This window comes from Staurois parvus, unplaced genomic scaffold (genome assembly GCF_062004578.1).
Source record: "Staurois parvus isolate SC_StPar_1 unplaced genomic scaffold, SC_StPar_1.0 ptg000066l, whole genome shotgun sequence".
Lineage (NCBI taxonomy): Eukaryota > Metazoa > Chordata > Amphibia > Anura > Ranidae > Staurois > Staurois parvus.
Genome location: NW_028317862.1, coordinates 3,232,846 through 3,259,783, shown reverse-complemented (window position 1 = coordinate 3,259,783; position 26,938 = coordinate 3,232,846). Strand labels below are relative to the sequence as shown.

At 42.2% G+C, this 26,938-nt stretch overlaps 2 protein-coding genes across 4 annotated transcripts in view; both read right to left on the bottom strand.

The window, feature by feature from the left end:
- The window catches only part of LOC149469608 (calcium-activated chloride channel regulator 1-like), a 90,942-nt gene extending 76,190 nt beyond the window's left edge, over window positions 1-14,752 (bottom strand). The window contains exon 1 of the mRNA XM_089668896.1: window positions 14,664-14,752. The gene's annotated coding sequence lies outside the window, so the exon portion shown is untranslated. The remainder of the gene's footprint in view (window positions 1-14,663) is intronic.
- Window positions 14,753-19,391: 4,639 nt separating this feature from the next.
- The window catches only part of LOC149469606 (calcium-activated chloride channel regulator 1-like), a 58,151-nt gene continuing 50,604 nt past the window's right edge, over window positions 19,392-26,938 (bottom strand). For all 3 annotated transcript variants that reach the window (XM_089668893.1, XM_089668894.1, XM_089668895.1), the window contains one exon: window positions 19,392-23,275. In XM_089668893.1, the coding sequence (XP_089525019.1) occupies window positions 22,905-23,275 (371 nt within the window). In that variant the 3' untranslated portion in view covers window positions 19,392-22,904. The remainder of the gene's footprint in view (window positions 23,276-26,938) is intronic.

The window sequence follows — 26,938 nt, the reverse complement described above, 5'->3', positions numbered from 1 at the left end:
AGTGCACAGCTCTCACAGAGGACATGATGGGAGACACAGTAGTAGATCAAATGTCATAGAATGTGGCACATATGATAATTGTAGATTCTTGGTTGAAGATGATACAGCAACTTTATCTACAAGTCAACTGTTGAAATGTTACCACAGGAATGGTAAGAAAATGACTTTGCAATAATCCGTTTGATATACAAACATACAACTTAAGATCTCCTGTAGCATGTCATTTTCTGTTTGAGCAGGAAGGAAGCTTTGGGACTTTGAAACTTTGAGTAATTGAAAGGGTAAATATAGACCCCCACAAGGGTGAATATGATAGCAGGATTTTACAAAAAGAATCCCAATAGATTTATTCTTTTTTTTGCAGTAAAAAAATAAGACAAATACTTACGTTCACAGTGAATTTTAGCCATGTTCCCTAGGGGACTGTTTATCCCATGAGTGCAGAAAAGGTTTGTGAATTGATAAAACAAAAAGCAACAGAACACTTCTTTGGACTTAATAAGCAAAAAGGTACTTCACTACTTAATATCCACCATGAATGTGTGTATAATGGAACTTATTGAAATATGCTGATTTGGTGACCAGGTGGAGACTTTTTATGTATGTGACAGATAAGCCCCTTTATGGTCCTAGCTGAAATAGAAGGAGGTTGGATTTTTCCTGTGAATACACTGTATTGAAATGAAGAGGGTACGTTTTGTTCAAAATAAATGATATGTTAATAATGGTGAGCTATAGGTAGATTAGATAGGATCGGTTGTACTAATGGTTTCTCCAGTGTTGGGAAAAACGTTTGTTTGTTCTTCTCTATTTCTTGGTTTTGCCTTAGAAACTGCATTTTTGATGTCACCCCACAAGTTTTCTATTGGATTAAGATCCGGGGATTGGGCTGGCCACTCCGTAACATCAATCTTGTTGGTCTGGAACCAAGATGTTGCACGTTTACTGGTGTGTTTGGGGTCGTTGTCTTGTTGGAACACCCATTTCAAGGGCATTTCCTCTTCAGCATAAGGCAGCATGACCTTTTCAAGTATTCTGATGTATTCACACTGATCCATGATCCCTGGTATAAATAGGCCCAACACTGTAGTATGAGAAACATTCCCATATCATGATGCTTGCGAAACCATGCTTCACTGTCTTCACAGTGTACTGTGGCTTGAATTCAGTGTTTGGGGGTCGTCTGACAAACTGTCTCCGGCCACTAGACCCAAAAAGGACAATCTTACTTTCATCAGTCCACAAAATGTTGCGCCATTTCTCTTTAGGCCAGTCAATGTGCTCTTTGGCAAATTGTAACCTCTTCAGCACATGTCTTTTTTTCAACAGTGGGACTTTGCAGGGGCTTCTTGCAGATAGCGTGGCTTCACATAGGCGTCTTCTAATTGTAACAGTACTCACAGGTAACTTTAGACCTTCTTTGATCTTCCTGGAGCTGATTGTTGGCTGAGTCCTTGCCATTTTGGCTATTCTTCTATCCATTCGAATGATAGTTTTTTTCGCTTTCTTCCACGTCTTTCAGATTTTGGTTGCAATTTTAAACCATTTGAGATCATTTTAGCTGAGCAGCCCATAATTTTCTGCACTTCTTTATATGTTTTCCCCTCTCCAATCAACTTTTTAATCAAGGTACGCTGTTCTTTTGAACACTGTCTGGAACGACCCATTTTCCTCAGAATTTCAGAGAGAAATGCACTGTAACCAGCATGGACAACATTTGCTGCCTTTCTTCCTTAAATAAGGGCAATAATTGCCACCTGTTTTTCAAAGAATGAATTACCTCACTAATAGAACTCCAAATAGAATAATAGAATAGAACTTCTACCAAAAACAGTGATTGATCAGGTTAGTGATGTCTGACTGCTATTATTTTGAACACAACTGTGTGTATATATATATATATATATATATATACTGTATATATATATATTCATACAATAGAAAAATTCACTGTTTGGTGCTACCATTGAGCTATTAAACACTCAAATCATCAAGGTGTATATATATATATATATATATATATATATATAAATATATATATATACTGTATATATACACATACACGTTAGATATCTATACTGATATGGACTGGGTAATGTGTTAGGAACGTCAGAATGCCCCATCATTTGATGGAAATGAAAATGATCAACCTACAGAGGACTGAAGTCAAAGACACCCCAACAATCAAAGTGAAAAAAATTATGCAGCAGTCTAGTCCATTTTGCTGAACATGGTACTCAGTAGATTGTATGGCCCCCACGTGCTTGCATGCATGCCGGACAATGTCGGGCATGCTCCCAATGAAACAACGGATGGTGTCCTGGGGTATTTCCTCCCAGATCTGGACTAGGGCATCACTAAGCTCCTGGACAGTCTGAGGTGCAACCTGGCAGCGTTGGCTGGACCGAAACATACATGCAACCAGAGGTGTTCTATTTGATTTAGCTCAGGCGAGCAATGGGGCCATTCAATGGTATCAATTCCTTCATCTAATAGGGATTGCCTGCATACTCTCGCCACATGAGGCTGGGCATTGTTGTGCACCAGGAGGAAACCAGGTCCCACTGCACCAGCGTAGGGTCTGACAATAGGTCCAATGATTTCATCCCGATACCTTATGGCAATCAGGGTGCCATTGTCTAGCCTGTAAATGTCTGTGTGTCCCTCCAGGGATATGCCTCCCCAGACCATCACTGACCCACCACCAAAACGGTCATGCTGAACAATATTATAGGCAGCATAACGTTCTTCATGGCTTCTCCAGTTCTCCAGACCCTTTCAAGTCACATGTGCTCAGGGTGAACCTGCTCTTATCTGTGAAAAGCACAGGGCGCCAGTGGCGGACCTGCCAATTCTGGTGTTCAATGGCAAATGCCAATCGAGCACAGTGAGAACAGGGCCCACTAAAGGACGTCAGGCCCTCAGGCCACCCTCATGAAGTCTGTTTCTGATTGTTTGGTCAGAGACATTCACACCAGTGGCCTGCTGGAGGTCATTTTGTAGGGCTGTGGCAGTGCTAACCCTTTTCCTCTTTGCACAAAGGAGCAGATACAAGTCCTGCTGCTGGGTTAAGGACCTTCTATGGCCCTGTCCAGCTCTCCCAGAGTACCTGCCTGTCTCCTGGAATCTCCTCCATGCTCTTGAGACTGCTGGGAGACACAGCAAACCTTCTGGCAATGGCATGTATTGATGTACCATCATGGAGGAGTTGGACTGCCTGTGCAACCTCTGTAGGGACCAGGTATGGCCTCATGCTACCAGTAGTGACATTGACCCTAGCCAAATGCAAAATGAGTGAAAAACAGTCAGAAAAGATGAGTAGGGAAAAAAATGTCAGTGGCTTCCACCTGTAAAACCATTCCTGTTTTGGGGGTTGTCTCATTGTTGCCCATCTAGTGCACATGTTGTTAATTTCATTAATACCAAAGCAGCTGAAATTGATTAACAACCCCCTTTGCTACTTAACTGAGCAGATGAATATCTCAGCAGTTTAATTGACTTGATGCTATACTCTGAATAAAAAGTGTTCTTTAATTTTTTTTAGCAGTGTACATATACACACACACACACACACACACATACATACAATATACATATCCTCCACTCACAACGAACAGGAAGTAGGGGAAAAAGTGCATAGGGAGCAGAGGAAGACAGTGTGTTGGTGTATGAGGGGCAGTGTGGATACCATCTTGCCAGAGGATTCCATATTAGGAAACCAACTCTCCAATCATTTGGGGTGATCTCCGATGAAGCCAGGTTTAACTGACAAAACTGGTTGGGCACCCATTTAGCACTCACTTTGATCCCCAAGAAGGATCTTGGATATGTGGAGAGGTTCTATAAGACATTGCCCAGTTGGACAATACAGTAGATTGTGCTGCTACAGATGCTGGGTGTGAGTATACACATGGAAATGGAGAGCTGGGAGCATTAGATGAATGCAGATGTAGGCACTTTAAATGATTATTTTAATCCCCTGTATACATGTGAGGACACCTTTCCTAGTTGGATGGTGATGTCTAGTCTATCCTATAATGCCTGACATTTAATGAGTGGTTAGTTATTATGACATACAGTTATTGGACCCCAAGTGGCAGCTGTTGAGTCTAAGCCAAGAGATGGAAGTGCTTGTTTAGTGGAGATTTAAAGGTACTACAGGTCGATACAGAAGTAAAGGTGATATGAGGATCTATATATGCAGATACTTCCTGTACTACTATGTACAAAGGACTAGGTGGCTGATATAATGCACTTAAAGCTTTTCACACAGTGGATATGGACATTCGTTTAAATGGCTGCATCCAGCAATGTGGATAGTTTGAAAATTACCCTGAGATGATTAACTGTTTGTGAACAAGAACAACTGTCTGTGGACTTTACACATACAGTGAAGAAGATCTGGGGGACTTTCTGTCTGAGCATGAAGCCACCTGTTATATAAACTGTTTGCAAACATCTAGTCATATTTTTCCTTGTGCCCCTTGTTCAGTTAGGGCTGTTACTTTGACCACCATCTTTATTTAACCGCTTCCATACCGGGCACTTTTACCCCCTTCAAACCCAGGCCATTTTTCAGGTTTCAGCGCTCTCACACTTTGAATGAATATTGCGCGGTCATACAATACTGTACCCAAACTAAAATTTTATAATTTTCTTCACACAATTAGAGCTTTCTTTTGGTGGTATTTAATCACCACTGGGGTTTTCATTTTTTGCTAAATTAACAAAAAAAGACCGAAAATTTTGAAAAAAAACAGGTTTTTCTTTGTTTCTGTTATAAAAGTTTGCAAATAAATAATTGTTCTTCATAAATTTAGGCCAAGATGTATTCTGCTACATGTCTTCGGTGAAAATAACCCAAATTAGTATGTATTATTTAGTTTGTAGGAAAGTTATAGAGTTCACAACTATGGTATATATCTGAATATTGATCAATCCTGAAGTACTGACAGCCAATCTAATTTCTTGAGGTCCAAGAATGTCAGAACAGTAATGTTAACAGAAAAATGTGGAGAGTAAAAGCAAGCGCTAAAACTAGAAGCAGCTGAACACACTAAAAAGGTAAACCATATGCCTTCAATGCAATCTGAAAAAATAATAGTGCAGCGCTAAAACAATAGTAAGAATAAAAATAAGTGCACAAAAATTATAGATAAAATAAAATACACGAATGACATAAACGCACATTAGATAATAAATGCGTCTTGCTCATATAAAATACTCGCACAGTGGTTATAAGTGCGTTATGGTCTGACAAATGTATAAATAAATAAAGGTGCAAATGTCCGTAATAAATTCATAACCATAAAATGTGTTAGGATCATAAAAGTCATTAAAATCTTAGAAACAGATCTCCAGGTGACTTCAGTAAAATCCCAGTGTGCTTATACTCCTTAGGTGGGTGTGCCAATAAATATATAAAATGGGCACTCACCAGATGCGTTAATAGAAAGCACGTTGTATCATATAATAACGATCAGTCACGGGTCCCTTAGGGGTAGTCCAGGATGTAGCCTGGGGGTTGATGGCCTTCCTTAGGTACCAGGATATAATAGCCAATATAGATAGTTCAGCCTCTTCCAGGCACTGGGACGCTCACTGGGGATCGCTAGGAGATTAAGGTGCTCAATACAGAGCAAGAATTAGGGATAATCCCATAGTGTAGTAATTCAATGCTACTTTATTAGTAGTAATAATAAATAAGGAATGAATCCAAAAACGTACAAAAAACTGCAGTGTATAGCAGAAGCAATACAATGACAATCGCATACAAAGCAAACTGACCAGCTGATATCATTGGGTGGCCGCCGGACCTCCGTGATCCGATGGCTTGACATCAATGGCTTGCAGGGGCTCCTCCTTGACGCGTTTCGAACTAAGCATTCATAGGTATGCCTATGTTTTTTTTTTGTGCTTAGCTGTGATTTGGCAACGGCTAATCACATGACACAGCTGGGCTGTGATTGGCCCAGCTTGTGCATGTGATCGTTGTGACCATTCACAGCTAGACACACTAGTATACAACGGATGGCATGAAAGGAAGCCATTCATTGTATACAACTGTCATGTGACCTGCTGTGATTGTTCACAGCAGGTCACATGGTACCGGCAATGGGGCCGGAACTCAGATCTGTCATTGGCCGTGTCCGAGGTACACAGCTAGTGACAGATTGCGCCGCTGCGCAACTCTGCAGGCATGCAAACTGCGCATGCCTGAATGGACGCCATATGGTGCCCACCCGGAGAGACGAGGGGTTTTGCAGGCCGCCATCTGGCTATAGGTTGGACGGGAACCTGATAATTGCTATTATGACTCATTACTTGGATTATTTTTGCAGTGATTTCCATTATTGCTGTAAAGTAAATCTTGGAGTCTTATGGGATAGATATACAATCAACAATTTTGCTCCAGAGATTGCCAGTCTCATTTCGCCCAAAAATTCACAACAAAAAACATCAGATGAAAATCTCATGTCTCTGCTAGGCAGCTATAAAAGGTGACACATTTGACAAAAAAAAAACAATCCAAACTAAGAGAAATGCAGAAATAACCCAAACCTTGCTTATACAAGGTAAGTATACTGTTGCCTATTTCTGCTTTGTGATATCTTTATAAATATTTCTTGCTCTGTCTTTCTTTACTTTTTAAATTATATTAAATATGGTTAAGTTCTATCTCTGAATGCTGTACCTAGAGAACTTTGCCTCTCTGTAAATTCTGTAATGTGTAATGGTGTGTAGAGCTACCGCTATAGGGGTCTCTGGTAATTGCTGATTCTTCCCCTATAATGCAGATGCTGTTCACCAAAACCAGCACCAATCCATTCTAATGGTTCCAATAATTCAGTCTGGGGGTTGTATTTTTTAAGATTTATTGCTGAAGAAACATTAACAAGAGATGGATTAGGGCATGGAATATTATTATCATTATTATACAGTATTTATAAAGCGCCAATAGTTCGCTCAGCGCTGTACATTACAAAGGGGGACAGAACATGTGACAGAACAATAACAATACAATGCAAAACATGAGGGGATCGAGCGCCCTGCTCTTTCGAGCTTACAATCTAGGAGGGAGGGGATGGTGGCACAGGAGGAGATAGCTGTGGGGGATGGAGTGGTAGGAAGAGTGGAGGAGGTCAGCAAGTTAGCAGGGGGTGGGGTAGACTTCCCTGAAGAGATGGGTTTTCAGGGTGTGCCTAAAGGAGAGGAGAGTAGGTGATAATCTGATGGGTTGGGGCAGGGAGTTCCAGAGGATGGGTGACACCCTGGAGAAGTCCTGGAGGCGGGCATGGGAGAAGGAGACCAGGGAACTAGAGAGAAGGAGGACTTGTGAGGAGCAGAGTGTGAGTGCTGGGTGGTACTTGGATATTAGGTCAGTGATGTAGTTCGGGGCAGTATGGTGGACGGCTTTGTACGTCAGTGTTAGGATTTTGAATTTGATCCGTTGCGCAATCGGAAGCCAGTGGAGGGATTGGCAGAGGGGGGTGGCGGAGATGGAGCAGTTGGAAAGGTGAATGAGTCTGGCAGCCGTATTCAGGATCGACTGAGATAGCCAGCAGCGAGGCAGGCCAGTGAGGAGGGAGTTGCAATGGTCGAGTCGTGATATGAGGGAGTGAATGAGCTGTTTAGTGGTTTCTGGGGTTAGGAATGTGCGTATTTTGGCGATGTTGCGGAGGTGGAGTCTGCACGAGTTTGTTAAAGATTGGACTTGAGGCTGGAAGGATAGGTTGGAGTCCAGAATGACACCAAGTACTCTGGCCTGCGGGGTGGGTTTGATGGTGGCGTTGTTGGACATGATGGAGAAGTCAATGTGGGGTGGGGTCTGGGCTGGGGGAAGACAAGAAACTCTGTTTTGGAGAGGTTCAGTTTAAGGAAGTGGAGCGACATCCAGTCTGATATGTCGCTCAGTAGGTGTGTGATTCAGGCGGAGACTGAGGTGGTGAGGTGGGGGGTTGAGAGATAGATTTGTGTGTTGTCGGAATATAGGTGGTAGTTGAAGCCGTGAGAGTGTATGCCTTGAGGGACCCCAACAGAGAGGGGGAGTGAGGGGGAGGTGGTAGCATTATAGGTAACACTGAAGGAGCATTGTGACAGGTAGGATGAGAGCCAGGAGAGAGCAGAATCTCTGAGGCGGAGGGAGTGTAGTTTTTTGAGGAGGAGGGGGTGGTCAACTGTGTCGAAGGCTGCGGAGAGGTCAAGGAGTAGGAGCAGTGAATAGTGGCCATTAGCTTTGGTGGTTAGCAGATCGTTGGAGAGTTTGAGTAAGGCAGTTTCGGTGGAGTGTAGGGGATGGAAGCCGGATTGTAGGGGATCGAGGAGGTTGTTATCGTTGAGGTGAGAGCTTAGGCGGGTGTAGACTAGGCGCTCGAGGAGTTTGGATGTAAATGGGAGCAGGGAGATGGGTCTGAGGTTGTTCGGGTCATTGGGGTCCAGGGAGGGCTTTTTAAGTATGGGGGTGATGTGTGCATGTTTCAGAGGGGAGGGGAAAGTGCCGGAGGAGAGGGAGAGATTAAAGATGTGGGTGAGGGAGCGTAGGATGGAGGGGGAGGGAGGTCGCAGGAGTTGTGAGGGGATAGGGTCGAGGGGGCAGGTGGTGAGGCGGGCATCAGAGAGGATCTTGGAGACTTCCTCGATGGTAGTAAGGTCAAAGGTGTGAAGTGTTGGGGGGGCTTCAGTATGAGGAATGTAGGGTGGGGTGGAAGTGGAGGTCAGAGCAGTGGTGGGGCTGTGGGAGAGGGGTGATGAGGGGGTAGCTGAGTGAGGGGGATTGGAGGGAGTTTGAGCAGCGACGAAGTCCCTGCGGGTTATGCCGAATACACTAAAATGGTTAGTGTAAATGGTACCCAGTACAGGAAGTCACTCTTCTCTAATCTCTAGCCCAGGACACTGCTGAGTGTAGGAAATGGCCAGCACCTGAGATCCTATGAGAGTGGTCCCATGTCAAGCAACCTCAGACACTTACCGTACTGTATATCCCAAAAGCACATAGCTGCCAAGAATCAATTCATGGTCATTAATAATAAGGGATCCTCCTGCGCTCATGGGAATAATTGACAAAATACAGCTGCTGTCACTTAGCTGATACCAATAAGTGCAAAATAAAATTAAAAATTAGTGAAGCGCTTGTATCACATGAATACAATCATGTATCTCCATATAGTGTAATTATAAATCAAAGTGACCACTATATATAATAAATGTGTGTTGACTCCCTCTAGTGGAAAGAAAAAATAGTGTCAACCAAAATAGCTAAATAACACACATTATGAAACTAAATATATAGTGCATAAATCATGGTTGACCCTGATGAAGTCACGACGCACGTGACGCAACGCGTCGGTTTGTCTACTTCCTGGTGACGTATGTCCGGACACAGTGGCCATATTGGATTCCCCCAGGTGCATGCATATCTACCCACAGGCTGGGAAAAACGCTTTTTTATGGAAAGGAGCATGTGAGTGGAAAACTTTGTAATTTTTAACTTTGCCTATTAAATTTACTACACTATGGAAGGCTTTCTTGTCTTTTTATGAGTTGCATAAGAGAGGAGGAGGAATAAGGAGTCCGCCAGAGGAATACACCACTGAGGTGGTAACTGCTTTGAGGCCCTGTGTGGGTCGAGGAAGGGAGGTGAGCAGGCATTGCTGCCATTTGAAGGAGAGTACTTGCACATAGAAGTGGAGATCACGTGTGTGTTCCAGCTTAAAGCACAGTCACATGCATGGAATATTTTTTTCACCTTTGATATTGTCTTTTTCACTTATGGCATATATCATTTATGTATGATTTTGACACCATTGTATGTGGCCAATATTCTGTTTTCACGTATATATATTCTGTTTTATTATATTTGATTTATGCACTATATATTTAGTTTCATAATGTGTGTTATTTAGCTATTTTGGTTGACACTATTTTTTCTTTCCACTAGAGGGAGTCAACACACATTTATTATATATAGTGGTCACTTTGATTTATAATTACACTATATGGAGATACATGATTGTATTCATGTGATACAAGCGCTTCACTAATTTTTAATTTTAATTCATGGTCATTACTCACAAGTCCCCAAGACAGCTGCCACCTTTCATCCTCCTGCGAACATGGTCCAGAGAGAGAGGGACAGTTCTTCGCTAGACCAGATCCCTTTGGTTGAAGTCCTGCAGATCACTTCCAGGTGACATCACAGAACAGCAATGCAGTCCATAGGCTGCCTCAGGAGCAATACCCTCTGAGACTTGGAACTTTTCTTGCTGGAGAAAAACACTCTCTCCTTGGTTCCAGACTATTTATTAGCCACCATATGGGTACACCTCCCTAGGGATTGGCTAGGCCCTGTTTAATATTCAAGCTATTTATTTGAATTCTCCCTCTTTAATTTTTAGAAACGTCTTCTAGAGGCAGGGGGAAGCAATCAAACTCCCAGATTATGAAACCCTGAATAGAACAAACCAAATATTTCTGCTCCCTTGATTACAGAAGGAGCCAAAGGAGCTAGGAGGGTGCTACAGGTGGCTGCGTGTGTCTCTGTGTGTGTATAAAGAGTTACCTTCTTAGTTAACCTGTCTCATATAATCGCTCTTATTCCATTGGTGCTTAGATTGTTGCCCCGTGAGCAAACAAATCTCTGCAATGGGTGAGACTGAGAATGTAAACATCACATACAGGGGTTTATTTACTAAAGCTGGACAGTGCAAAATTAGGTTAGAAATCAACTCAGCTTGTTCAATTAAGCTTTGGAAATACTGTAAAGCCTGAAAAATGATTGGTTTCTATGCAAACGTAAGCCTGATTATGCACTCTCCAGCTGTAGTAAATTAACCACACAGAACTTAATACAGAGTGAAAATACAGTGAGGCATAAAAAAAAGCAGCAACAGCGAGTAAATTTAGGCAGAGGTTTGTGAAAAGGAATATGCAAAGGAGAGCCTAATTTGTCTCACAAGGTAGAATGGACTGAGGAGTAGGTGGCTCAACATACTGTATGGGTAAAGTCATTTCGTTGACTTTGGACAACTGGTGTAGAGGATCACATGGACAGACAGGTCAATGCTGGTTACTACTGCACAGTTGTATATTGGGTAACTGTATTTTCTGAAAGATACGAACGTCAAGTGCAAGGCTATTTAAGCTCCAGTCAGATATCTTGAATATATGGGTTGGGTGGGAGGACAGAATAATTTGTTTGTGGCATTCAAGAAAGTTATAGGTGTTTCTAAGTATCAGAAAAGTCCAATATTGCATTGCACATAACGTTTCAATGTGCAAACATCTGTTCACCACCCAAGGAAAATATTGCAGCAAGGCCAATTGTCCACTTAGGCAAGCCATAGATAAATTGCTTTTCTTTCCTTCCACCAGAGGTGGAAGGAAAGCAAATCACTCGACTAACAGTGTTGATAGGGCAATGCCACCTGTGCAGCATTTGTTCTGCCAAGCCTTCCCAGCTGTCAGAACACAATGATTACTGTAAGATGCTATAGTCACAGGCAGTATTCGCATGCTAAAAATAAGACAGGCTGGTTCTTCCCAAGTTGATCAATGGATTGACTTGATTACAATTCGAAATGTGAACCATCTATGGCAGGCTTTAGGTCTAGAATATCTTACATTGCCTGTTATTCTCAATGAGAAATCTGACTGTAGCTAGCCTTCATGTAAGCAACATAGATTGGGAAATGAATGGCATTAAGCCATGTAGACAAGTACAAATCTGCACAGCACAGTTCTCATTTTAACATGTACAGACTAAAATGTTTAAAATTCCTCACAATTCAATGAGGCTGTGGTCATGTTTCATAACTAATTCCAGTTCTAGTGTGGCCTGTACTTTTTATTCATAAGAAGGAACCAAGTGCTTTACAGTGCATAATTTATACAGTATATATACTGTATAATTATCAAACCTCCGTAATTATTATAGTCCTCTAAAGCTGGCCATACACTAGGAGATTTTCATACAAACATTCGTACAAAAAATCTCAGTATGTTCAATTATTTGACAAATGTCATTCAAAAGTACTTCAAAATTTAATTTTCTTTTACTATTCGATTTTGGAGTGAAGGAACGTTCCTGAACCAAAACAACACACTGTTAGGAATTTCTGTTCAAGCAAAATTTCCCATCCTGCTTCTTAGAATTTTCTCATCACTGTGGTGAAAAATCAACATTGATCTGATCCTGATAATTAAAATATTATTGAGCGAATGTTCTTAAAGCTCTAATGAAATTCCACCAGTATATGGCGAGTTTAAAACTGGGCATCCTCATATGTAGCTAATTCGCTACAGGTATTCAGACTTCACTTGACTTTCTCATGTCCATCCTTCCTCCAGGTTAGAGTCACCAAGTACAGGCGTACCTCGGTTTACGAACACTTCGGTTAACGTAATTTTCGGTTTATGAATGAAAATCCATTGAAAATAATGCCTCGGTTTATGAATTTTTTGTGCACTACGAATGGATTAATTGGTTTTCAATGCATTTACAAATGTTTTTTTAATCATGTCCCTGTCCAGTGCTATGCCTTAAAAAGTACACTTTATAAAGAGTTTTGAACAGATAAAAGACTTTCTTTTTACTTTTTTCTGACCTCCAGAACGGATTAATTGGTTCTCAATGCATTCCTATGGGAAACCACATTTCGGTTTACGAATTTTTCGCAATACGAAATGTCCCGCAGAACGCATTAAATTCATAAAATGAGGTACAGCTGTAGAGAAATGAGAGATAGCCAAGAGGTGAGAGACTCATTAGCCACATAGCTAGCATTTTTAGAGGAAAGTCAGTGCCCAGCAGTGCCGCCAGTCAGTGCTGTCAGTCAATGCAAGCAATTAATGCCCAGCAGTGCTTCCAGTCAGTGCTGTCAGTCAATGCCACCAATTAGTGCCCAGCAGTGCCTCCAGTCAGTGCTGTCAGTCAATGCCACCAATTAGTGCCCAGCAGTGCCGCCAGTCAGTGCCATTATCAGTGCCAGCTCATCAGTGCCACCTATCAGTGCCACCTCATCAGTGCTGCCTATCAGTGCCCATCAGTGCGGCCTATCAGTGCCTATCAGTGCTGCCTATTAGTGCAGCCTCATCAACGCACATCAGTGAAGGAGAAAAATTAACTGTTTGCAAAATTTTATGATAGAAACAAAGAAATTTTTTTTTTCAAATGTTTTGCTCTTTTTTTGTTTATAGCGCACAAAATAAAACACCCAGCAGTGAGTAAGTACCACCAAGAAGAAAGCTATATTTGTGTGAGTACAATGTTGCATGACCGCGCAATTGTCATTCAAAGTGCAACAGCGCTGAAAGCTGAAAATTGGCCTGGGCAGGAAGGTGGTATAAGTGCCCGGTCGGCAAGTGGTTAAATAGCAGAGCCATGCAAAGCAGTGTGCTTACTGTGAATCACGCGCACAGCACACAGTAAAACAGCACACAATTAACCCTTTGATCTCCCTACATGTTTTCTTGCCTAGTGTCTAGTGCTTTTTATCAGCACTGATCGCTGTATTGGTGTCACTGGGGATGTCAGTGACACCAAGTCAGGTCCCCCGTGTCTGAATTCCCACCGCAGTCCCAGTATAAGTCACTGATCGCCGCCATTATTAGTAATTGTAAAAAAAATCCGCAATTTGTAAACGCTATAACTTTCACGTAAACCAATTAATTTACAAGTATTGGGATTTTTTTTTTAGCAAGTACATGTAGAAGAATACATTTTGGCCTAAATGTATGACGAAATTCGATTTTTTAAATTTTTTTACTGGACATGTTTAATAGCAAAAAGTCAAAAATATTGTTTTGTTCTCAAAATTGTCGGACTTTTTTTTCTATAGCGCAAAAAATAAAAACCGCACAGGCAATCAAATACCACCAAAAGAAAGCTCAATTTGTGGGAAAAAAGGACATAAATTTAATTTGGGTGCAGCATGACCGCACAATTGTCAGTTAAAGTAACGCAATGCCGTAATGCAAAAAATGGCCTGGTCAGGAAGGGGGGTAAATCCTCTGGGCAAGTGGTTAAATCCGTTACTACTGTATTTCGGAGATTCGGATGTATCTGAATTTCTGAATTACAATAGTACCGAATTGAAACAAATCAAAAGTAACAACTAAATTTTGTCTGAACTATTTAGCTGTAGAGCTTTCTGTGATCCCTCCAGGGGCGGACTGACAACTCATGGGGCCCCCGGGCAATAGGGGATCATGGGGCCCCTGTGTCCTTGCCCAAACTCAAAAAAGCCTAGGAAAAAGGTACCAGGGGCATCTCATGGGGCCCCCTACTGACCCCGGGCCCTCGGGCACTGCCTGAGTTTCCAAATGGTCAGTCCGCCCCTGGATCTCACTACATACCATACAAAGAAGATCTACTTCACAGATGCAGCACAGCAGACAATCATTCATTTGTATAAACTTGATAAATCATAAAGGAATATAAGACTTTGTGTCTGCTATTTATTCATATAGATATTTACCATACGTAGTTGCTACAATTTGTCAAAGAAGCAGCTTTCAGCAACCATTCTTACTAGGAATGATGCATATTGCTAGCTACGCAGATGTTTGTAGTTCTATGAAGTATATGGACACATGCTTTATACTTGCAGTACAGCAAAAATCACTGATGTCAAAATGATTAACATTAAAAAGAATAAAAGACTTACCTATGTATTTTCACTGGTATCCAGATTCCGTGATCACGAGAAGACGACTTACTGACCTTGACTGAAAGAAAAGACTGCGGGATATAACCATTCAGAGGAAAGTGAAAGTGAAAGCAGAAGGCCATGTGGTTCAGGTAGGGGAAATTCCAGCAGGTGCTGGAGAAGTTAACTAGTAATGTTGCAAAACTTCCCAACATCTGTTAGTTGAGCAGCGCTCTGTGTGTGTTATGGACAATAGACTGTGCAGAATGAAAAAAACTGTTTAATTTCCTTTCGTTATTTAAATAATTTTGTTTAGTTTAATTAATTTAATTTGTTTTTGGAATTTGTTACATTTCGTTTATTCAAACTCAAATGTTCCTAATTTGGTCGAATTTAATTCAATTTGACCGAATTTGGAAAATTTGAATCGACATTCAAATGTATTCTTTTTGAAATGTGAATTTTGAAAGACAGTTATATTCTTTCTTTTCTATTCTATTGTTCATTCTATTCTAATCTATTTTGTTCGAAATTATTCTATTTGAAATGCAAATTTCGGAAGACAGTTATATTCTTTCTATTTTTATTTGATTCTATTGTTATTTCCATTCTCTTTTATTCTTTTATTTTCTATACTATGCTAATCTGTTCTATGCAAATTTGAATTTATTCTATTCCAAATTTCGATTTCGGAAGTTATCTCCTTGCTATTCTATTCTATTTTTTTTTTTGCTGTTCTATTCTATTCTTATATTTTCTATTCTATTCTTTTATTTTTTATTCTATTATTTTCTATTCTATTCCAATCTATTTAATTAAAATACGAATTTATTCTATTTGAAATTCAAATTTCAGAAGATGGATATATTCTTTCTTTTTTGTTCTATTCTATTGTTTTTGCTGTTCTATTCTTTTCTTTTCTAATATATTCTTTCCTATTATATTATTTTTTTCTTTTTCCAATCTATTCTATTCGAGTTCAAATTTATTCTATTTGAAATTTGAATTTTGCAAGATGATTATATTCTTTCTATTCTATTCTTTTCTATTCTATTGCTATGCTATTCTTTTCTATTCCATCCATTCTATTCTTTTCTAGTATATTCTAATTTATTCTATCCTTTTCTATTCTATTTTGTTTTGCTCTATTCTAGTTCTCTATCTTCTAGTCTATTCTATTTTTTATTCTATTCTGTTCTGTTTTACTCTCTTCTATTCTATTTTCTAGTCTAGGTTTTTTTCTATCCTATTCCCTTATTTTCTAGTCTATTCTATTATTTTATTTGCTATTCTATTTTATTATATTCTTTTCTATTCTGCTCCTTTATTTTCTATTTTATTCTATTCTTTTATTTTCTATTCTGTTCTGTTTTACTCTATTATTTTCTTTTCCTTTCTATTCTATTATTTTCTATTCTAATCCTTTTTTAATTTGACTTGAATTTCAAGTGTACTTTTGTTTCGTTATATCGGATTCGTTTAAATTTGATACAATTGTAATCCGGAAATTCTGATAAATTGGAATAATGAAAAATGTGTCCGAATTTCGATTCGGAACAAAATGAGCACATTTCTAATGGACACATGGAGTCGGCTTTGGAGCGAGTACGCATGAGTGAGGAGGCATGGTGAGCATTTTGCAGGTCTATTTTTTCTTGTACGGTTTTGAAAAATAAAAAAAGAAAACAAAAAATGTTTTTGTTTTCTCTCTTCATTTTCCAAACATTTGTGGCAACAATCGAGATCTGCAATATACTCACCATGCTTCTCATCAAATTCTTTGGGGTGTGTACTTTCCAAAAAGGGGTCATTTGGGGGGGGGGGGGTTTGTATTGTTCTGACATTTCAGTGCCTCTGAAACTGTGATAGGTAGTCATGAAGTGTAATGAGGAAATAAAGCCCTTTAAAAGCCTGAAGGTACTTATTTTGGGGTCCTGTACTTGGCTAGACTGCCAAAAAGTCTTTCACATATTGTATTCCCATACTCAGGAGAAGTAGCAGAATGTATTTTGGGGAGTAATTCCACATATACCCATGGCATGTGTGAACAATATATCATTTAGGTGACAACTTTGTGTAAAAAAAAGATTTTTTATGGCATTTTCCAAAACCTTTTGGTAAAAAATAAATTCTTCTATTGACTCAACATGCCTCTCAGCAAACAGTTTGGGGTGTCTATTTTTGAAAAAGGGGTCATTTAAGGGGGGGGGGTTGTTATCTTGGCATTTTCTGCCCAGCATTAGAAGTTTATGCCACACATCACTCACTCTTCTAACCACCTGAAGACCAAGCCTTTTGTGACACTTTTTGTTCACATGCAAAAATCAGAATTTTTTTGCTAGAAAATTACTTTGAACCCCAAATATTATATATTATTTTAAAGCAGACACTATAGAAAATAAAATGGTGGGTGTTGCAATTTATTATGTCACATACTACTTGCGCAGCGATTTTTCAACGCAAATTGTTTGAAAAAAATGCACTTTTTTAAAATTTTAATGTGCAAAAACACAATATATTGGCCAATTGTTTGGTAGAATAAAAGATGATGGTATGCTGAGTAAATAGATACAAAACATGACATGCTTTAAAACTGTGCACGCCCCATGCAACGGTGACTTACATTTTTTATATACATAGCTGACTCTTTAAAAGCCTTTAAAAGCCTTTACAGGCTACCATTTTAGATTTGCACAGGAGGTCTAGAGCTAGAATTATTGCCCTCGATCTGACGTTTGCAGAGATACCTCTTGCATGCTGCAACCGCTGTTTACATACTGAAACAGGGCCAACGCTTGCGTATGCCTTAGCACACACACTTTATTTAATTTAAGGTATTCTTTTTTGAGAAATATGGGGTCTCTTAGACTCTAGATATCTCCTCTACTCATGAATCATCTGATCTCACCTAGATCAGTATGATCAGATGCTTTCCCAATTTAAAATGGCTCTGTTTATATCCGGCGAAACCAAAGTGATGAAATGCTTGTAGCTTCTGGTTTCTTAGACTATAGAGATGATTGGCCCCATTCTGATCTCCAATCAGCTCTATGGTCAGCTCTATGGTCAGCTGGCAGTAATGCCGGCTGCATTCTCAGGTTGGCACGGGACGGCCCGAGAAATTCGTTGAAGGCAGTGGGAGGGGGAGCATCTCCTCCCACTGTTTGTAAAAGCAATCCTGCAGCTAATTAACTGCTATGATTGCTTTTACATAAAAGCCAATGAAAAAAACTATACTAGAATGATGCCTGAAGCTGCAGGCATCATCCTGGTATAACAGCTCAAAGTCCAGTGATATACCAGTACAGCGCTGGCCCTTGTTGGGCATATACACTGCTTATAAAATGAAAGGAACACTTTGAAAACATGTCAGATCTCAATGGGGAAAAATATCATGCTGGATATCTATACTGATATGGACTGGGTAATGTGTTAGGAACGTACGGATGCCCCATAGTTTGATGTAAATGAAAATTATCAACCTACAGAGGATTGAATTCAAAGACACCCCAAAAATCAAAATGAAAAAATTATGACTCAAAAGGGTACTCAGTAGTTTGTAAGGCCCCCCCCCGTGTGCTTGTATGCATGCATGACAATGTCAGGGACAAGGGCAGACTGACCATTCGGAAACTCGGGCACTGCCCGAAGGCCCGGGGTCAGTAAGGGGCCCCATGACATGCCCCTGGTACCTTTCATAGGCTTTTTTGGGTGTGGTTTGAGTGTGGGTAAGGACACAGGGGCCCCATGATCCCCTATTGCCCGGGGGCCCCGTGAGTTGTCAGTCCACCCCTGGTCAGGGAATGCTCCTAATAAGATGATGGATAGTGTCCTGGGGTATTTCTTCCTAGATCTGGACCAGGACATCACTGAGCTCCTGGACAGTCTGGGGTGAAACCTGGCTTTGTCGGATGGACCAAAGCATGATATCCCCGAGGTGTTCTATTGGATTTAGGTCAGGCAAGCATGGGGAGCCATTCAATGGTATCAGTTCCTTCATCTTCCAGGAACTGCCAGTATACTCTCGCCACATGAAGCCGGGCATTACTCAGGTAGCAATTGGATACATGCTCTCCACAGTTGCTGGATGTTCTACAGAAGCTGCATGCTAATGGGCTCCTGCCCACTGAGACTGTGACTGAGACTAAAAAATATACACCTGGCTGCAGATCTCATGCCCCGTCACCTCTGCCTTATTAGGTGTGGTCTCTCTTAGCTGCTGAGGGTGAAACTTATATTCCCTGTGTGTTCAGGAGCCCATGGGGTTGTGGAGACCCAAGGGATTGTGGGAAATGGAGTTAAAGTAACCTGCATTTCCATGTAGGAAAAAGGGGCACTCTGCAGCAGAAGCATGTCTTGCCCTATTGGACAAACAAGAACTGCAGTATATTGGACAAACAAGAACTGCAGTTGAATGCTGAAATGTTACTTCTTGTTATCAGAAAACAAAGCAGCTGCTAATGTTCAGGGCTGTCTAAATGGATGGGCACCTCTGGGCACTGCCAAGGGGCCCCAGGCACATGAGGGCCCCATGATAATCTTGCATTACAGCATACTTGCAAACTGAGCCCTTTGTGTTGATTAGACTTTGATTTATGGCACGTTGGTAGGGGACATCAGTGCATTACTATGCCCAGGTGCCCATGATGCTATTAAGATGGCCTTGATGATGTTGACTTGCAACAATATTAACTCTTCCAAATACTGTATATTATATGCACTATAGAAATTAAACAGTCATACACATTTTTATTAAAAATTGTATTTTATTTTAAACATTTCGATCAGAGATTTTGGGGAAAAATAAAGAAAAGTGAAAAAAACTATACAAACATCTGTTATAAAAATATACATATTTTTAACCTTTGATATCACAAATCATATTTTCTCCTACGCCTCGTTCACACATTTGCATTTTAGGTGTGCTTTTGGTGTGGTGCAATAAAAACGTCCTGCTTGCTGTATCTTTGATGCACTTTCAACAAAACGCACATTATATAGAGATCAATGTAAAGCACCTAGTGCACATGTAACAGATGTGAACCGATTCTTAGACTAGGTTCACATTTCTGCTGATGCAGAACTACATGTAAATCACAAGCTTTCCTGCACCTGCAGCAAAGATGCACTGCTGTTAGTAGAGGCGTGGGGGTGCCATTAATACTTAATGGCAGCCCTATGCCCAGGAAACCACAGAGTGGCTTTCATATGCTGGGAAACGCATAGCACTATGTGGTTCCCCTGCAGTTGTGATTTTGAAAAAGGTGCAGGGACCTTTGCGCTGCATTTTCTGTAGGTACAACAGCCCATTCAATTGAATAGGGTGATGTGCTAACACAAATACGGCCGCCAGGAAACCTAGACTTCCTGTTACAGCTTTTAGGTGCAATATCAATTATACTGAGGCTTTGTGGTAGTCAACACTGTACATCTGTATCACACTTTACAAAGTTAAATTAGAAGAAATACTAAAGATATGCAACCAAAAGTTGCCCATATCTGGAAAAGGACATTTTGCTCCTAATAAATCTGACCTTTTGAGGTTTGAAAATCACTTAAGCTCCAGTAAAACAATGATATTGGCAGGTATGCTTGTTGTGGACTGGTGTACGACATTGAATTGTTAGTTGTGAAAAGCTAATTATTTTAAACTTTATTTTAAATCAGGTATAAAACACTCCACTTGCCCTAACATGAAACAGGCTGCAGGGCCTTACAGTTCATATTCTTTGGAAAGTAGCCACAGCCTGAGTAGAAAAGCTTGTCCTCTGACAGTGTGGTGCAGAGAAGGACTCTTGCTTTTTGTGTGGAAGCAGTGGTCTCTCTACAGAGGTCCAACATATCCCCTGCCTAATCAGAGCTAGATCTCTCCAAACAGCAGGAGCAAGAGCTTTGCTGATTGCAGAGCTAGGTCTGACTCAGCAGAGAACATGTTGAACTTCTGCAGAGGAACAACTGTTTCTAAACAGAAAGCAAAGGTCCCACTCTACAGTATGCTGAAAGGGGACAGACAATCCACTCTAGCTATGGCTGCTTTTTAAAGAAAATGATCTGTAAGATGCACCTGGAATGTGGTTTAGCTTATTTAAACTGAAGGTTTAGTTGGGCTTTAATCAGTGACTGTTCCCCTCCTTGTTCCTCAAATATTTCTACCAACTAATATAATACATTAGTGCCATTTTTATATTTTCTGAGCATGGCACTAACAATGTTACCAACCAGAATCAAAATGACATGATAGCCTAAACTAGTGTTAATGAATTGTGAGGCTGCTAAAATAAATGTAGTATCAGTAAATTTATAACAGTTGGCTGCTAGCACACAAGACAGACAAGCTAATTTCCTCTGAGCATAAGACATTTTGATACTGTTACATTCATACATAAATGTATATTAAAATTGTAACCCTCAGTTAATAGCTTTTTCAGCATACCATGCATGGGGCAGATAAAAGGTAAAGTACACATTCAAAGCAAAAGTACCCATAGACATGAGATCACCATCCAGGCCAAGTTTGGATGGATTGGGCAGTGGCCTTATTTTTGTTGATATCCACATATACTTCCAGTTGAATGTTCTTGAGGGCAATTATGATCACTAAACATTAATCATAAAGCTACTTTTTCTAGGAGAAAAGCTGGATGTGTCTTCTTGTGCCTTCCATGCCCATCCCTATCTGCACAAAAAAATGCTTCCGTCTGTACAGGAAACTGGTTCACCATCCATCTTCTGATGTCTATGACCAGCTTTACAATGACTATATCCATTTTAGGCAGATTAAGTCCTTTAGATTGTAAGCTCCACGAGCAGGGCCCTCCTATTCCTTTTGTACTGAAATATATTGTAGTCATACTATCTCCCTTTATATTGTACAGCGCTGCACAAACTGTTGGCGCTATATAAATCCTGTATAATAATATGTAGTAGTCATTACCAAAATAATCCAGTTAAATATCTTTTTATCCAGATTTCAACAGTAATTTCCAGTGTTTAGAGTATAGCAAGACATAATATTCTAAACAAAATTTTAAGAAAGGCTTCAACAGATAATTCCACTGACCAATGCTTTATAATGGAACATGGAACATAATGGAATGTCCAAAAGAGAAGTGTTGACAACTTTTATAATTTGCATATCCACACTTCCCCAAAAAACTCTTATGAACAGCTTTAAAAACTGCAAACCAGCGTTTTCCATAAAATTGCAGATCAAAGGTGATGTACTATTTTCTCTCTCAGGTCAGATAGCATTAAAAAGTACATCGTAGAAGATAAACTTTAGAACTGTCCAGGAATGTTGTCATAGAATGTCTTACATGGTTACTAGCCGTCAAGGCCTATACTATTTTAGATCACTTAATCAAGGAGATAAAGAGCTCCTGTATGAACAATGCTGAATTATAAATGGGTGGCTTGCAAGTTTTAGGCTTTTTTTTTCATTCAGCTGCTATAGCAAGTAATCTTTATAGTCAGATTAAACTGATAGCAATGGAAGCTTCAAAAATTCAAAGAGACGATCTACTTTGTTCACTACTTTAATTTTCTTGAACCAATGTTTGTCCATATTTGTTTTAAAGTTGGTTTTCCATGACCAATGGTTTATATTTGTTTTTAAACACATACGGTGCTATTTGTACACCTGAGATGAGCTGTCACCAGTTGCATGACATTGATTTGTTTAACCTTGATGTGCTTTTTAGCTTTTCTCTTAACTTAGCGTGTCTAGGTCTCCACACCTCAACCACAATTTGGGCTGGCTGACACCCATGAAATTTAATATGCACTGAAGTGTAAAAATGTCATTTTTGTTCTGTAATTGTTCTTAAGAACAATATTGTGCCAAAAAAATCACTAGATCTGGTTAAAACATGTTTGGAAAAAAAGTATTTTGCTATTTGGACCCACATTTTTATTCTGATCATTCGAATGGGACCTTCAAATCTCATTAAAAGCTTGTCATAAATGCACAAGCTACAACACATTAATGCTCTCGCTTCTCACTGCTCTTAGCATGAACAAGTATTTGATGAATAGTAATGAATTGGAGGGAATTTTCAGCCTAATGTTTCAGCAATTCTCAAGCTGTTAACATCTCACATGTCTTTTGTAAATTTATTGACACAGCTTTTCTAGTTTCCTCTGCTAGCTAAGCTGACGAGGTCACTCATCATCAGTTTTGAAACAGAATGCAATACTTGTTCATCAGTTTTCCAGACAAATAAAATAACACAAAGTCTTCTTTTCTTGAGTGACTATGTCTCAGATATGAAAACCAGTGATTACAGTCACAAGAGTGAGGATGACAATGCTTAATGTTCCAGTTACTCCCATGGCTGAATTACCTGGTTTTTGTGTTGGACTAGGCTTTGGTTGTGGTGGAGATGGTATGAACATGATTGCCCTTGCCAAGTTAGATGGCTCTGACGCTTGATTTGCTTTGTCTATGGCAACCAAGCTGAAATATAGTACAGTTCCATTTTTTAAAGTTCCATTTATGGGGGTAAAATTGAAATATTCTATGAATCCAGCTGGCTGTGGTGTTAGACTGGTAATGTTTACAGTTGTGCCATTTTGAAAGTTAATCAACAATTCCTCGCTGTCAAGACTCATCCGTAAATCATACCTGGAAGCTGAAATGGAAATGATGAAGAAAATTAACATTCATAGAAATTAATATTTTTCTATGATTTCAAATGTATTGCCTTTCCGTCTCTATTTTACTTTTATACTCTTAATAATATAACTGATAAGTAACAGTTAGATTTTCACAGTACACTTTCACTTTCTCATTTTGCATTACTCAGAGTTTTGTTTTGCCACTGAGGGATTCTACCTCTAGTAAAACTGTCCCCTCCTCCCTCCTCTTCCAACTCTTCCAACTCCAAGCCTCTTCAGCTTTATTGTCCAATTAGAATGTAACAAAAAATAATTGTGCAACCCCCTGCTCAATCACCCCCTCTGAACCTCTATGGTCCTAAATAGAGATGAGCGAAGTATTCAAAAATTCGATTCGGCTGATTCGGCGAATTCGCGGAATAAATTCGATTCGAGTCGAATATATTCGCTGCGAATTTAACTTATAAAAAGGGTGTTTCTAGGCTTCAGAGAGCCTTTATATTAGTGCAGAACACTGTACCTTTAATTTAAATACCCTTGGAGTTGTGCTGGGGAAGAGAAATAATACTGTCAGTCAGTATGACATGCAGATGAGTGCCGTCGATCTTAGAATCACCGCACACTTCACTCATTTGGGCAGTCACGGGGCCAAAACCAGAGTGTGGAGCCACAGTGTGGCGGTGGAGGCAGCAGCAATGGGAGGCCATACAGCACCCTATGACAAAATGGAACCCACCAGCAGTGTGAGGAGACCTGAAAGTGGCACATGGCAGAGTGTGGCGATGGAGACAGCAGCAATGGGAGGCCGTACAGGGACCCATGAGACACTCTGGACCTGGCAGCAGCATGAGGAGGCGGTACGGGGGCCCATGGCAGATTACGGGCCTGGCAGCAGCAATGGGAGGCCCGTAATCTGCCAGCACCCTATGACAAAATGGAACCCACCAGCAGTGTGAGGAGACCTGAAAGTGGCACATGGCACAGTGTGGCGATGGAGACAGCAGCAATGGGAGGCCGTACAGGGACCCATGAGACACTCTGGACCTGGCAGCAGCATGAGGAGGCGGTACGGGGGCCCATGGCAGATTACGGGCCTGGCAGCAGCAATGGGAGGCCCGTAATCTGCCAGCACCCTATGACAAAATGGAACCCACCAGCAGTGTGAGGAGACCTGAAAGTGGCACATGGCAGAGTGTGGCGATGGAGACAGCAGCAATGGGAGGCCGTACAGGGACCCATGACAGATTACGGGCCTGGCAGCAGCATGAGGAGGCGGTACAGGGGCCCATGGCAGATTACGGGCCTGGCAGCAGCAATGGGAGACCCGTAATCTGCCAGCACTCTATTGCAAAATGGAACCCACCAGCAGTGTGAGGAGACCTGAAAGTGGCACATGGCAGAGTGTGGCGGTGGAGACAGCAGCAATGGGAGGCCGTACAGGGACCCATGAGACACTCTGGACCTGGCAGCAGCATGAGGAGGCGGTACGGGGGCCCATGGCAGATTACGGGCCTGGCAGCAGCAATGGGAGGCCCATAATCTGCCAGCACCCTATGACAAAATGGAACCCACCAGCAGTGTGAGGAGACCTGAAAGTGGCACATGGCTCAGTGTGGCGATGGAGACAGCAGCAATGGAAGGCCGTACAGGGACCCATGAGACACTCTGGACCTGGCAGCAGCATGAGGAGGCGGTACGGGGGCCCATGGCAGATTACGGGCCTGGCAGCAGCAATGGGAGGCCCGTAATCTGCCAGCACCCTATGACAAAATGGAACCCACCAGCAGTGTGAGGAGACCTGAAAGTGGCACATGGCACAGTGTGGCGATGGAGACAGCAGCAATGGGAGGCCGTACAGGGACCCATGACAGATTACGGGCCTGGCAGCAGCATGAGGAGGCGGTACAGGGGCCCATGGCAGATTACGGGCCTGGTAGCAGCAATGGGAGGCCCGTAATCTGCCAGCACCCTATGACAAAATGGAACCCACCAGCAGTGTGAGGAGACCTGAAAGTGGCACATGGCAGAGTGTGGCGATGGAGGCAGCAGCAATGGGAGGCCGTACAGGGACCCATGACAGATTACGGGCCTGGCAGCAGCATGAGGAGGCGGTACAGGGGCCCATGGCAGATTACGGGCCTGGCAGCAGCAATGGGAGGCCCGTAATCTGCCAGCACCCTATGACAAAATGGAACCCACCAGCAGTGTGAGGAGACCTGAAAGTGGCACATGGCAGAGTGTGGCGATGGAGACAGCAGCAATGGGAGGCCGTACAGGGACCCATGAGACACTCTGGACCTGGCAGCAGCATGAGGAGGCGGTACGGGGGCCCATGGCAGATTACGGGCCTGGCAGCAGCAATGGGAGGCCCGTAATCTGCCAGCACCCTATGACAAAATGGAACCCACCAGCAGTGTGAGGAGACCTGAAAGTGGCACATGGCACAGTGTGGCGATGGAGACAGCAGCAATGGGAGGCCGTACAGGGACCCATGAGACACTCTGGACCTGGCAGCAGCATGAGGAGGCGGTACGGGGGCCCATGGCAGATTACGGGCCTGGCAGCAGCAATGGGAGGCCCGTAATCTGCCAGCACCCTATGACAAAATGGAACCCACCAGCAGTGTGAGGAGACCTGAAAGTGGCACATGGCACAGTGTGGCGATGGAGACAGCAGCAATGGGAGGCCGTACAGGGACCCATGACAGATTACGGGCCTGGCAGCAGCATGAGGAGGCGGTACAGGGGCCCATGGCAGATTACGGGCCTGGCAGCAGCAATGGGAGGCCCGTAATCTGCCAGCACCCTATGACAAAATGGAACCCACCAGCAGTGTGAGGAGACCTGAAAGTGGCACATGGCAGAGTGTGGCGATGGAGACAGCAGCAATGGGAGGCCGTACAGGGACCCATGAGACACTCTGGACCTGGCAGCAGCATGAGGAGGCGGTACGGGGGCCCATGGCAGATTACGGGCCTGGCAGCAGCAATGGGAGGCCCGTAATCTGCCAGCACCCTATGACAAAATGGAACCCACCAGCAGTGTGAGGAGACCTGAAAGTGGCACATGGCAGAGTGTGGCGATGGAGACAGCAGCAATGGGAGGCCGTACAGGGACCCATGAGACACTCTGGACCTGGCAGCAGCATGAGGAGGCGGTACGGGGGCCCATGGCAGATTACGGGCCTGGCAGCAGCAATAGGAGGCCCGTAATCTGCCAGCACCCTATGACAAAATGGAACCCACCAGCAGTGTGAGGAGACCTGAAAGTGGCACATGGCACAGTGTGGCGATGGAGACAGCAGCAATGGGAGGCCGTACAGGGACCCATGACAGATTACGGGCCTGGCAGCAGCATGAGGAGGCGGTACAGGGGCCCATGGCAGATTACGGGCCTGGCAGCAGCAATGGGAGGCCCATAATCTGCCAGCACCCTATGACAAAATGGAACCCACCAGCAGTGTGAGGAGACCTGAAAGTGGCACATGGCAGAGTGTGGCGATGGAGACAGCAGCAATGGGAGGCCGTACAGGGACCCATGAGACACTCTGGACCTGGCAGCAGCATGAGGAGGCGGTACGGGGGCCCATGGCAGATTACGGGCCTGGCAGCAGCAATGGGAGGCCCGTAATCTGCCAGCACCCTATGACAAAATGGAACCCACCAGCAGTGTGAGGAG